Consider the following 14,680-nt stretch of genomic DNA (forward strand, 5'->3'; position numbering starts at 1 on the left):
ACAAATTTGGCCTGTTTTCTCTAGAATTTAGAAAGGGGTGATATGATCATAGTCTCCAAGATATTAACAGGAAAGGGCAGGGTAGATAATGATAAACTATTTCCACAGGTTAGAGATTCTAAAACTTGGGTATTGTCCAAGAATTAGGGCGAGACTATTGAGAAAAGATATTAAGATTTTAGCAAAGGTTGTGGGTGAGGTTGTTGACTTGTTCGCCAAGCTGACTTGATTTTGTTCAGACATTGCGTCACCATGCTAGTTAACATCATCAATGAGGCCTCAGACGAAGCAATGTTGTTCTATTTGACTTGGAATTTAGACTGTCCAGTGCATTATGATGAGTAGTGTCATGACCAGTTTTGTTCTGTATGGGTTTGTATATGGGGTCCAATTCTATATGTTTGTTGATTGCATTATGGGTTGAGAACCATATCTCTAGAAATTCCTGTGCATGTCTACATTTGGCTTGGGCTACTATGGTTACGTTGTCCCAGTTAAATTGATGGCCTTTGTTGTCCGAGTATACTGATATTAAGGAAAGTTCATCATGTTGTTTTGCTGCTAGCTGAGGTTTGTGTATTCTGATGGCTAGTTTCCTTCCTGTCTTTCCAATGTAATGTTTGTGGCAGTCATTGCATGATACGTTGTATATCACATTGGTCCTGTATGTTGTGGGAATAGGGTCTTTAATCCTTGTAAATGTTTGTCGTGAAGTGGCTGTGGGCTTGTGTGCTACCATGATTCCTAGTGGTCATAGCAGTCTCATTGTCAGTTCTGATATGTTCTTGATATAGGGCAGTGTGACCAGTGTGTTAAGGCATTATTGACAACAACAAGAGGACACAGGACAAAGACGGCACAGTGGCTCAGTAGTTTGCATTGCTGTCTTACAGCACCAGGGGCCAGGGTTCGATTCCACCCTTGGGCAACTGTCTGTGTGGAGTTTGTGCATTCTCCGAGTGTCTGTGTGGGTTTCCGCTGAGTGGTCCGGTTTCCTCCCACTGTCCAAAGATGTGCAGGCTAGGTAGATTGGCCATGCTAAATTGCCCATAGTGTTCAGTAATGTGTAGATTAGGTGGGTTATAGGGGCTGGGTCTGGGTGGGATGCTGCGATAGTCATTGTGGACTTGTTGGGCTGAAGGGCCTGTTTCCATATTGTAGGGAGTTTAAGTCATCAACTGACAATGAGACTCCTATGACCACTAGGAATTATGGTAGCACACAAGCCCACAGCCACTCCGCAACAAACACTCTCAAGGATTAAAGACCCCATTCCCACAACAGGCAGAGCAAATGCAATTTACAAAACACTATGCAACAACCACCACAAACATTACATTGGACAGACAGGAAGGAAACTGGCCATCAGAATACATGAACATCAACTAGCAGCAAAACAACACAATGAACTTTCCATATTATTAGCACACTTGGACAAGGAAGACCATCAACTTAACTGGGAAAACATAATCATAGTAGCCCAATCCAAACATAGACATGCACAGGAATTCCTAGAGACATGGTTCTCAACCCATAATGCAATCAACAAACATATAGAATTGGACCCCATGTACAAACCCATACAGAACAAAACGGGAAATGGTACTGTTTAACATAAGAGACCAGACAGTATAAATTCCAAGTGGAATAGAGCAACATTGCTTCATTGGAAGCCTCATTGATGATATTACCTAGTATGGTGAAAAAACCTCTGAACGAAAACAAGCTGGCTCAGCGTGCAAGTCAACAACCTCAAAGATATTAAGAAACACATCTTTATTCAATGGGTGGTAGATGTTTGGAAGCTTCTTCCACAAACGGTAGTGGACACTAGATCAGTTTTTCATTCTAAATCTTAGAAAGATAAATTTTTGAGTAGCAAAAGTTCAGGGAATATAGGCCAAAACAGAGTTAGTCCATTCAGCTATGATCTCATTGAAAGGCAGAACAAGCTCAAGGGACTGAATGACCTACTCCTGTTCTTAGTATTTAACTTTAGAAAAGTCATTCAAATGAATGAAACTAGAAACCAGCGGAGTGAATGAAATAGCGACTTGCCATTTGCTCCCACCTTCAATAGTGAAGTGGCATCTTAGATGATATGTTCAAATATCTGAAGTACACTTTAAACCAACCATCTTTTGACTCAGAGGAAAATATATTGCCAGACTTATTGCTGGCTTTGATAAATGAAAGAAATACAAATAAATGTCACAAAAATATTCACAATGATAAAAATGTTAAATTGAACACACTTTGGTGGCTAACTTTGTTCATCATCCAGCATCAATGTTAAATCTGCTGTATCAATTTGTCCACTGTGCTGTTTGGTGTCTGAACAACCACAGTTAAAAGATTCATCACTGAGCTCAAGTGAGTTGTATAGCTCATTTTTGTTCACAGTATTTGCTTCTTCTGGAAACCTTTGTTGATGGTTGTCTTCTGAAGGTTCTTTGATTATGAAAAGAATAGAAAACACTTCCACCACTCCTGTCAAATTGCAGACTGCCTTCTTGCTGGCAGAATGAAGCAATTCTCTTACGTCAACACAGACTCTATCAAGATTGCCTTTCTTCTTTAACATCCCTTCATGAGACTAGGAAACCCAATGAAATCTTCTGTAGGCGCCCATTTACCTGTTGGTAAACAATGGTTTGTTCACAGGCCAGTTGATCTCATGATACTTGATTTCATTTGTGGAGCTCCTTCAGTCTGCCAAGAATGTTGAGGTGAAGAATTACCTGCAAGCTCCAACAGAGAGAGGTTAATTGCGAATTACAGGGATGTTGTATTACTTGTATCATACCCTAATTTTTGAAAGATTTTCCCCTGAAGCATGTGCTTTGCCTGTAGGCAGTATTCTACAGTTTAGCAACATCTTCCAGCAGAGATCCTAAACTAAGTTGCCAGTCATCTTTTCCTTGCAGCGAGGGAGTCAGTGCAAAAGAATATAAAACACATAATCTATAATGGGCTTAAAAATCAACATGAGCAGAACAGTGCAGTCCTGATTCATACAAAATCACAGAACTAGAAAAGCATTCAGGAGCCTGAAATGTGGCAAAGCAACATGATATGATGACAACATTGCACCAGAATTCCTGTGCCTGCTGACTCAGCTCAACTAAATTCATGAATGAGTCGGGTATGGGAAAGATCATTCCACAGAACGGAAAAGATCTCAGATTGGAGATAATGGGAACTGCAGATGCTGGATAATCCGAGATAACAAAGTGTGGAGCTGGATGAACACAGCAGGCCAAGCAGCATTTTAGGAGCATAAAAGCTGACGTTTCGGGATCTCAGATTGGACAGCCAGTTATCAACCGACTTGTTTGTGTGCTTTAAGATCGAAAATATCTTTGATGTCGATTCTGTTTCTGCAGTGCGTGTCCAACTTTGCACATTCACCAACCACATGGAAAATGTCTTCCAAAGAACGTGAAGTCAGGCATAAGTGCTGCTGGACCGCACAGTTGCCCATAATACAGTGTAGCACAGCTGTCCAGAGTGTTTCCAACCTGGGTAATTTTCTTCGCAATAGACAATTTAGAGAAGTGCATGGAGAACACTGGCCAATGGGCTACTATAGGGGAGGGTGGTATGTATGTTGAAGATAGGAGTTGCATGGGTAAAGCAATAAGCGATGGGTGGAGATGGAGCCCACCTTTTCCAATCTAGCTGAGGAAAGCTCAGGGCTCTCTGGACCCAGAACATTAACTCTGCTTTCTCTCTGCCACACCTGCTGACTTTCTTCAGTAACTTCAGATTCCCAGCATCCGCAGGTCAACGTTTTATTTCGTGTTTTGACGCTCTTCCACCAACATCGCACGCCTCGGTGTCAGGCAATCACGGAGAAGTTCCCAACGGTCTCATGCCCGGGAAGCGCGCACGCCGTGACCACATTGCTTGAGAGAAACTGTGCGTGCCCGACCCCGCGTGCGTCATGACGCAATCCCGTTGAGCGGTGTCTCTGGCACGGAGGGGGGCGGGGGGAAAAGGGGGGGTTTCCATCATGGCGTCAATGCAGGTGAGTGTCTGATGTGTTCGGCGGCGCTTCAGTGGACGCCTTCTCTCTTTCCTGCTGGGGTGGCCGTGTCAGTTTCTCTCCGCATTCGAGGGAAGAGCCGGCCCTAAGACCTCCTCGGTATCTGCATCTCGTCTTTTCAGCTGGGGTTGGGGGGTTGGAGGGTCGGGGGGAGCGGATAAACGATGAAGCCGAGTGGAGCGGCCCGCGATTGTTTGTGTACGTTTTCACAAATTTGCGGGCTTCTTAAAACCGCGGCGGTGAAAAGTGCAGAGGGTTTTGGGCGCATTCCTAATGGAGTGGGATGTCGATCCCTGAGCCCTGGGTGGTGGTTGGGGTGACTTGGGCTCCATCTCTCCGCCTGCCCCTTGTTTCTTTCCATCCAGGTGATGGCAACAGCATCATCGCGCCCTGTGAAGGTTATAGGTGCCAGCGACACCTGTCGAGGCCCACCACAGGAACAGCAATGGGCTCAGGAGTCACCTCTGCCATCAGCAATCGTTATATGACTTGAGTTGGGCTTCTTCAATTTCAGAACCTTTAACTTTGCTCCTCGTTTCCACGTTCTCACCCCGATGTGTGCTTATCCTGTCGGGGATCAAGCCTGACCACTTGTTTAAATACACAGTACGTGGACTAACACCTCATCTGTGTACGCATCCTCCGTGGTAAAACTTGCATCAGTTCAGTAAATAAAGGCCGTCCATTTTTATTAATAGTTATCCACATCTTGAAAAATGTGATTGGCCGAGTTACTGCACTTTTTTTCGTGCATATATATGTAAAACTGTCAAGCTTGTATTAGCCCTGCAATTGTACTGATTAGCTGAGTTTGTGAAGGAAATAACTACAGTATTAATTTGGGAAGGTATGAAATTAGGCAAAAAATTTACACTTCAGAATTTTTACACAACTGCATTCAAATATGTCAATTTTAAAGTGAAAATCAATTGGAAGCAAACCTTCACAGAATTGGGGATAATTACAATTTGGAAAATTATACACCAGTTTACCTAATATTACAGTAACCCATTTTTTCTAACTGTTCTGTTTTCTCTAATAGAAAAGGTTACAGAAGGAGCTAATGGCTTTGCAAAATGACCCACCCCCAGGAATGACTTTAAATGAGAAGAGTGTACAAAATTCAATAACGCAGTATGTACTTTAATATTTTAATGTTAATTTTAAAATGTGAAAAGCCAGTATAAGGCAGGTAGAGTTTTTAAAATTACTGGCAGTTTTACTAGAATCAAAGATTATTTTCTAGTGTCATTGCTATTTAGTTATCAGGATATGGACAGGATTTGTGCGCTCTGTTAAACAACTTGTATTAGACAATAGACAATAGGTACTGGAGTAGGCTATTCGGCCCTTCGAGCCAGCACCACCATTCATTATGATCATGGCTGATCATCCACATGATTGCATTGTTTCTAAGAAGGTGTATTTCAGGTTACAAGATGATCGTTGGACTAATCATGTTTTGTAAATAAGTTGATGTAGTATGATTGTACAGTGTGTATATTTTAATGGAATTTGCTGGATGTATATCGTGTGGAGTAGTTTTTTTAAGGTGCATATAAATAATAGAAGTATAACAGCTCAAAAGCTAAGTTTGCAATAATAGCTTGTTTTAAGAATGTTGGCTTTGAATATATTACTGGAAATTTGAGGACACTACAAGAACTGGTGGATTGTTTCTGAATCTATTGTACTATGAGATATGACTGACACTTAAGTAGTTTTAATGTGGTGATTGTTTGTTTACTGAATTAGTTATATACTGTCAGTGTTTTTGCAGTATAATGAGCATTGTCTTATATCCTATGGTATACATTGCGTGTGTTTATCTTGACTTAGGGAGTTAACAATGTCTGACTATTAATAGCAGTAACTCTGAAATGTTTCTGTTCTTAATATTTGTACGTACCTTCATTGTTTAATTTTTCACAGTATCAAATAGTTTTGAATTGTATATATTTTCAGCGTAACAACTTATAAAGTCTCTGCATGTATGAACACACTTACTTATTTTACCTGGTTCCTCTGATGTCTGACCAGTTTCAGTTTCATACTTGCTGTATGTAATGAGTTGAATGTGTAAGTGAAATATACAGAATGATGCAATGGAATCATGTGTTTCTTTTAAAAAAAATTTGATTTGCAAGAAGATTAGTCCTGTAAATGATCGCTTGCAATATGTAGCATTGTGCAGGTTTATAGAATGTGTACTGCATTTAACTCAGTTAATTCACAACGAAAGGAATTGAATTATAATCTTGTTTATTAAGAAACTTTGTAGAAGTATGATGCATACATTTAATCTGAATGTTTAAATCTCCTCATACCTCACCCCACTTGCCCATCTCTCCTCACGCCAACCAATTGTCCATCTCTCCTCGTTTCTCCCCCCCCCCCCCCCCCCCCACTCGTCCATCTTCTGACACGTGTCGGCTCCACGCTTCCCACTGACCAACCACAATAACCCCTACTTGCATCACCACCATCAAAATCTCTCCATCCCCAACATTTTCATCTTCCTACTCACTAACTACCTGCATCCACCTATCTCCATCTCACCTAGCTTCCCTCCAGCCTTCCCCCACATTTTTTTCTGGCCTCCCTCCCCTGATGAAGGATTTCAGCCCAAAACATTGACTTTCCTGCTCCTGTAATGCTGTCTGACCTGTTATGCTTATCCAGCCTCTCACCTATAGACACCAGCTTCCAGCATCTGCAGTCCTCACTGTCTCTATGCTGATTATCCCCAATGAAACCTTGCCTCTTTAAATCGAGATTTATTTTCTGCAGTAGTTTTTCTACTGGCTTATAGTTCCCTAGTTTATCTCTACCACCCTTATAAAGTGGAACCAATTTGTCCTCATACCCAAAGTATGTCCTGTTGTCCTCCAGGACCTTCCCTGTGGCCGGAGACAATTTTAAAAATTTGGTTCAGGGCCCCTGTAATTTTTTTACCTTGTCTTCCACAGTGGCTGACGGTACAACTCATCTGGACCTGCGGATTTGACCACATTAAGTTCACCAAAACCTCCAATATCAATAATTTAACAATTTATTTAACAGTTTAACCCTTGAAATGCAGAAGCAAGATCCAAAAGAAAGGACTCATCTTGACCTGCAAATCTGCTCCTGTGTGCTAATTAATTTTCTCCCCAGTTTCCTCTTTTCTAAACAGCGGAGCACCCTTAACTGGGGTGGACAATTCAAGATTCATAATCCTTTGACTGAAGAAGTTTCTCGTTATTTCAAACATAAATGGTTAACTGTTGTTCCTGAGCCTGCGTGTGGAGAAATGAGCTTTGTCTGTTAAACCCCTTCAGAGCTCTTTAATAGATTTTGCATTTTACCCACTGCTGATATCAGCCTAATTGGTCTGCAGCTCCCTGCTTTCTGTCTAGCGATATCAAATCTGCTGATCTCCTATATGCTATAATCATTCAAAATATTTGGAAAACAGTGTGGTTACAAAGTGTCAACTGTGGCTCGGATGGTAGCATTTCTGCTCCTGATTTTTGCCTCCTGATTTCAGGACTTGAGTACAAAAGTTAAATCCCACACTGCATTCCTGTACAGTGGAACAACTTTGTTTCATTGTCATTTCCTTGCTTTGTGCCATCGTCCCTTTGTCATTTAATCTGTATTGCTTTTGTTTCCTTTTGTATTTAAAACCTGTTACATATTTCACGTTCTCCAGTTCTGAAAGATTAAACTTGGAACAATAGGCAAGATATCAACTCATTGAAGACTCATTCACGCCTTCAAACTTCTAACAGTCCTGAGCTGAATCAGCATCACACAGAACATAGAACAGTATAGCACAGTACAGGCCCTTTGGGACTGCAGTAGTTCAAGAAAACAGGTCACCATCACCACCTGCGAGGGATCGCAACAAATGCTGACCTAGCTAACAATGCCCACATTCCCATCAATTATTTAAATAAAATCTGTTCTGAAAAGGTTCTGAGATGTGGGGTGGCCATTGTGGGGTTTGTTAGGATGAGAGAGAACGGGGTAGGGTGGTAAGGATGTTTGGGGAAAATGGAAGAAATTGAAAGAGACAAGATAGGATCTATAAATTAGAATTATAATGAATAATAATAAGAATAAATTAGAAAAGTTAGAATTAGCTTTATCATCGCATACACAAAGTTGCTAGCACCATCTGCGTACAAAGTCTTTATTTCTTTATTTTTCTAATTTATGCTTAAGGTTAAAGTTCAGTGTCATGATCTTTCTAAAGTCTGTGCTGGGCTTCCTTGAGTCTGGAATTGATTAAAACATGGTGGTTGGTTTGAATTCAGTTCGGATTGCTCGGATACAAATTCCTGCTAGCTATAAACCTACATAAAACATTTTTTAAAAAATGAGTTAAGTTTTAAACTCTAAATGATTAATGCAAACCTTTGTCATAAAGCTCTGAAAATGGCAGATAAATATAGTTTAGACCAGCATTCTTCTCCACCTGGCCTAGTTTGTCCTCACTCTGAACAACTTCTCTTTTAACTCCCCTAACTTTTTCTTTAGGTCAAAGGGGTGGCCATGTGTACTGGACTGGGTTTGAGTTATTAGATCAGATTCCCTACAGTGTGGAAACAGGCCCTTCAGCCCAACAAGTCCACACCACTCCTTGAAGCATCCCACCCAGACCCATCCCCCCATAACCCACACACCCCTGAACACTATGGGCAATTTAGCATGACCGATCCGCCTAGCCTGCACATCTTTGAACTGTCATGCTTGTCATTTTGTGGGGTATGTGGAACATGCCTTGATTCAGTCCTATTCCATCCCGTACCCGCAACTGTTTCTCTGGTATATTGATGATATCATTGAGGCTGCTTCCCTGTCTTGTCCGGAATTGGAAGAGTTTATGAATTTGACTTCCAATTTCCACCCTGCTCTTGCCATCACCTGGTCGATCTCTGACTCCTCCCTTCCCTTCCTCAACATTTCTGTTTCCATTTCAGGGGATAGTTTGTACACAGATATTGACTACAAACCCACTGACTCCCACAGTTACCTTGACCATACATCCTAACACCTTGCTTCCTGTAAGGATTCCATTCCATTCTCAGTTCCAGTCTCCGTTGTTTTTGTTCTAATGATGCCCACCTCAACAAGGGGCCTCTGGAAATGTTCACCAACTTCCTCAGCTGAGTATTCTCCAGCATTATAGTCGACAAGGCACTCAGCCAGGTCAAACCCATCTCCTGCATTTTGACCCTCATCCCTGTCTCTTCCCTCCCACAACAATGATTGTCCTCACCTACCATCCTAGCAACATCCCTATCCAGAGAATCAGTAGCTGCCGTTTCCACCACCTCCATCACCAAACACACATTCCCCCCCCTCCTGCATTTGCTACTCACAATCTGGTCTCTATATTTGGAAACAAAACATAGACTGGATGGCTGCTTCACTGTTCTGTCCACAAAAAGGACCCTGGGCATCCAATTGCCTGCCACTTCAACTCATTCCCTGACCACCATCTCTGTCTCAGAATTGCTGCAGTGCTCAAGCTGGAAGAACAGCGCCTCGTTTTCCCGTTGGGAACTCTACAACCTTCTGGATGCAATATCGTGTTCAACAATTTTAGGGCTTGAAGCACTTTCTGTCATGCCATACACACCAAGCCTAGTTAGCACATCGACTGCTATTACACACAACACATTGTTAGTCACAAATAGTCCTCATTAGTGGCTGAGATAACAAGATGTAGAGCTGGATGAACACAGCAGGCCAAGCAACATCATAGGAGCAGGAAGGCTGACGTTTCAGGCCTAGACCCTCCTTCAGAAATGGGGAAGGGAAGGGGGTTCTGAATTAAATAGGGAGAGATGGGGAGGTTGATAGGTGGAGAGGAGACAGACAGGTCAAAGAGGCAGAGATGAGCTGGGCTGGTTTTGGGATGCGGTAAGGGGAGGTGAGATTTTGAAGCTTGTGAAGTCCACATTGATACCATTGGGCTGCAGGGTTCCCAAGCGGAGTATAAGTTGCTGTTCCTGCAACTTTAGCAGCTATTCATTCTACTAGGCCGACTGTTATCCACTGCTTTAACCAACTGCCCATATCTCTCTTTGGGTTCCATCTGAACCTGTAATTTATTCTCTAACCCTCCCCCCCACCCTAACTTCTGCATTTAAACCAACCTTTTCCTAGCTACCATCAGTTCTGAAGAAGTTCTGATTTCTGTCCAGAGGTACTGTCAGATCTGCTGAGTTTTTCCAGCAATTTCTGTTTATGTTTCTGATTTCTGGTTCTTTTAGATTTTTAATATTAGTTTGTCTAAAAAGCAATGAAAGCTATGTTCTGAATGAATAACATTCAAAAGGTTTCATTTTTATTTTCTGCACCTAGCCTAACACAAATAATAATCTCTGGTTCATAAAAGAAAAGTGGAAACCTTGCTCTGAATGATAGCAAGTTGCTAAAAGCAATGGCATGTTATTGTAGATGAGAAAGAAATGCATTACATGCTGTCTTTCAGACTACTTGACTTCCCAAAGCACCTTCCAGTCAAGGACTTGAAGTGCAGTTACTTGTGACATGGAAACACAACAAACAACTCAAGTACTGCAAATTCCCACAAACTAAATTTGATAATGACCAAATAATCTTTGTAATGTTGATTGAGGAATAAATATCAGACAAGATTCCCCTACTCTTGTTTAAAATGGTGCTGTGGGATCTTTAACCTTGAAAGCAGACAGGGCCTCAGTTAGTTCTTATCTGAAAGACAGCACTTCTGACTGAGGAAATAAATGATGCTATAAAGAGGTGTAAATGGCATTAACAGAATCGTCAACGACTATGGTCTGGGAGTATGGAGACAAAAGTTGTGATTTGAAATTTCTGGACTGTTATGAGCCAGGAAAACTGTGAAGTGTTTACTTAATAAATGACATCAGAGATAATGGGAACTGCAGATGCTGGAGAATTCCAAGATAATAAAATGTGAGGCTGGATGAACACAGCAGGCCAAGCAGCATCTCAGGAGCACAAAAGCTGCTTTTGTGCTCCTGAGATGCTGCTTGGCCTGCTGCATTCACTTAATAAATGACAATGTGTTTCTGAAGTTTGCATTAGCCTTCCTTTGAATGATATTTGATACCACAGTCAGTATGGAAATGAGGTACTTAGTTAAAATGACAAGTAACTGAAGACTCAAGGTTGTGTTCACATACTGGATGTCTTCCCAAAAATGAGTACTTAATCCAGGTGTGGGTCCATAACCCCCTGTGGGATCGCCAGTCAAAACTTTTGCTCCAAGGCTTCATGGAGGAAGTGATGCTCTAATGGTATTATCACTGGACTGTTACTCCAGAGACCCAGGTAATGTCCTGGAAACCTGGGTTCAAATTCCGCCACAGCAGATGGTAGAATTTGAATTCAATAATTTTTTTAAAAATCTGGAATTAAGAGTCTGTTGATGACCATGAATCCATTGCCGAGTGTCAGAAAAACCCAACTGGTTTGCGAATGCCCTTGATGAAAGGAAACTGCCATCCTTATGTGGTCTAGCTTAGATGTGACTCCAGACCCAGAGCAATTCACTCTTAACTACCCTCTGGGCAGTTAGGAATGGGCAATAAATACTGGGCCTAGACAGTGACACTGTCATCACATGGATAAATTCTTGTTCCCTCCCCCGAGTTGTCTCGGCCAAAGCTCTAGAATTCGCTCCTAATGTCTCTCCAGCTCTCTATCCCGCTTTCCTTCTTTAAGGCCCTTCCTCAAAGCTTCTTTGAAAAACTTCTGGTTCTAATATCTTTTTGTGGCTCAATAATGTTTTGTTTTATAATGCACCTGTGTGACATGAGACTTCAGGGATTTTATTACATAAAGGCATTTATGTAAGTATACATAGTTGCTAGTAATTCTTCATTGGCAGTTTCCTCAATTCACCTTCCTTATGTTTGACTTGTGCTTTGCCTACCTCTCAGATGTGTATTCTAGATGCTTTAGGAATATTAACTGACTAATTGTTTATGTTTATGTTCATGATGCTTACATTCAGTGGCCTTGATACCATGATATTAATATAGAACATTTTGTATACATTGCATATATAAAGTTATTCACTGCTGCAGATGGTTTGGTGCAATAGTTGTTCTGTGGATTATTTAACTATTACAGACATAAATCAAAATGGTAAGACAAATACAGTCTAAAAAAAATTAAGCTCCAAATGATATATGCTAGAACAAATACCCAAAACAATGTCAATCAAAAGTTTTTAAAACTTATTTTCTAGTAACAGATGTAAGCTTACTCATCAAGTTTTCCATTGTACATTTAACTGCTGTATGTTTCTTAACCTCCAAACCTTGGTCTGTGAATTTTATAATTACCTTGACCAGAGATGTTATTACACATCTCTGGCCCAGATAGTACTTGACCTGGACCTGCTGGGTTAGAGCTGGGGGGACTACCACTGTGCCACAAGAGCCCCCTCAAAACTCATCAGACTAAGCCTGACTCCTCTTACTTTAATAATTGGAAAAATCTCTCTTCCAAATGTATGGCTTGCAAATTTTCCCAATATCCATCAGTAGGTAATTGAGTTGAATGAAAGGCTGCAGGATGTGAGTTTATCCCCAATCCAGAATGCTAAAGTAAGCTAGAGGTTGCACGTTAATGTCATTATTTCATGTCACTGTGATTTTTAAAACACTAATACCTGCTGTTTTGGGGTCACATTACATTTAAACACGTTGGTTTTCAGCAAAATCTGTTGGCCTCTTCACTACTGGAAAATAAATTAAAATAGAATGTATGCTATTCAAGAATTTGGTATTTCCATGATTTCAAAAGATGGCGTTATTGCTATTTCATTGAGACTTAGTTTAAAATGATTTTGCTGGATCCCAATGTTCTTCTACCCAAGGCTATCCTTGCCTCCGTGCTAAAGTCTACAATTTTTCATTGCATTGTAACCAGAGACCATTGTTAAGACCAACTAAACCCCATCATCTTCAGTTGTGAATAATACATAATACGTAGATGTGTAGGATACATACCTATGGATATTTGTCCATCTGGTATACTTTGTATGTCACCATGCAGTGAATTCTCAACTAGATGGTAAAGGATAGGAGTATTTACGTGAAAAGAAGTATATTTTTAATCTTCCAGTATGCTCCAAGTAGCTTGTCATTACCAGATAAATGGGAGTTCACACTGTAAAATAACTGAATCAGGGTGTGCACTGTTTCCAGTTCCACAATATTCCAAGCCTCCTTAACACAGCCTTAATAGAAATCTCGTATCCTGTGAAATCCCAGAAAACTGGAAAATAGTTAATGTTGGTCCTTTATTCAAGAAGGGCAGCAAGCATAACCCAGGAAATTAAAGACTGGTAAACCATGCATCGCTAGTGGGGAAATTATTGAGCAAGGTTCTTAGGGGCTGGATTTTCTTGCATTTGGAGAAGAGTGGACTTATTGGAATAGTCAGCCTGGCTTTGTTCAGGGTAGCCTTGTCTCAAATTTGATTGAGTTTTTGTCAGGAAGGGGCAAAGATGATTGAGTGTGAATCACTGTACATGGACTTTAACTAGAGCATTTGACAAGTCCTTCATGGTACTCTGGTCCAGGAAATTAAGTCATTGGGATCCATCATGAGTTGGTAAGTTAGAAGATAGAGGGAAATAATGGAGAGATGATTTTTTGACTGAAGATCTCTGAGCAGTGGTGTTCCACAAGGAGCATTGCTTGAATCACTGTTACTTGTCATTTATCCACATAAATCAATAATTTTGAAAATGTATGTTGTCTGATGAATAAGTTTTCGGATGACATGAAAATTGAGGATAGAAAGGAAGGTTGTCATTGATACAATTGGATATCGATCACTCGGAAAGTCTGGCGGAGAAATGGCAGATGGGCCTTAATCTGGACAAATGTGAAGTGATGCATTTTGAGAGGTCAGATGCAAGAGGAAAGAAAACATTAGGTAGTAGGACACTCAGAAGCATTGATATAAAGAGGGATTTTGGGATGCCAGTCCATAGCTCCCCGAAAGTGGCAACAGCAAGTAGATAAAGAAGACATATGGCATGAGATACCCAGGTGTAGAGCTGGACGAACACAGCAGGCCAAGCAGCATTGTAGGAGCAGGGAAGCTGACATCTCGGGCCTAGACCTTTCTGAAGAAGGGTGTAGGCCCGAAACGTCAGCTTTCCTGCTCCTCTGATGCAGCTTGACCTGCTGTGTTAATCCAACTCTACACCTTGTTGTCTCAGATTCTCTATCATCAGCAGTACCTATTATCTCTGAAGTAATTTGATGCAAGTTTGTCTTGAAGGTACCATAAACAATATTGAAACTTGCAGATGATGCAAAACTTAGAAGTGCCTTGGCTTTGCAGAAGATAACGCTCGACATCAGTTGGACATAGTGTGGGAATCGGTGGTTACGTGGCGGATAAAATTTTGTGTGGAAATCTGAGGTGATATATTATGCGAAGAACGAGTTGGAAAATGATACAAATTGAGTAATATGATTTTAAATGGAGTACGAGAGCAGAAAGTTGCTTGGCCATAAACTTTAAACTTGGCCGTACAGTTAATCCTAGGGTTTGTGCTTCTGTTTATAGAACACCAAATTCAATAAGTTTTTCTATATCATTATA

At 41.0% G+C, this 14,680-nt stretch overlaps 1 protein-coding gene across 2 annotated transcripts in view; it reads left to right on the forward strand.

Moving 5' to 3' along the window:
* Window positions 1-3,985: 3,985 nt before the first annotated feature.
* The window catches only part of ube2wb (ubiquitin conjugating enzyme E2 Wb), a 49,630-nt gene continuing 38,935 nt past the window's right edge, over window positions 3,986-14,680 (forward strand). For both annotated transcript variants that reach the window (XR_007247434.2, XM_048529847.2), the window contains exons 1-2: window positions 3,986-4,030; window positions 5,091-5,182. Coding sequence is in view for 1 of the 2 variants with exons in the window: in XM_048529847.2 (XP_048385804.1) it covers window positions 4,016-4,030; window positions 5,091-5,182 (107 nt within the window). In the remaining variant the exon portion in view is untranslated. The remainder of the gene's footprint in view (window positions 4,031-5,090; window positions 5,183-14,680) is intronic.

The sequence above is a fragment of the Stegostoma tigrinum genome, chromosome 5 (genome assembly GCF_030684315.1).
Source record: "Stegostoma tigrinum isolate sSteTig4 chromosome 5, sSteTig4.hap1, whole genome shotgun sequence".
NCBI lineage: Eukaryota > Metazoa > Chordata > Chondrichthyes > Orectolobiformes > Stegostomatidae > Stegostoma > Stegostoma tigrinum.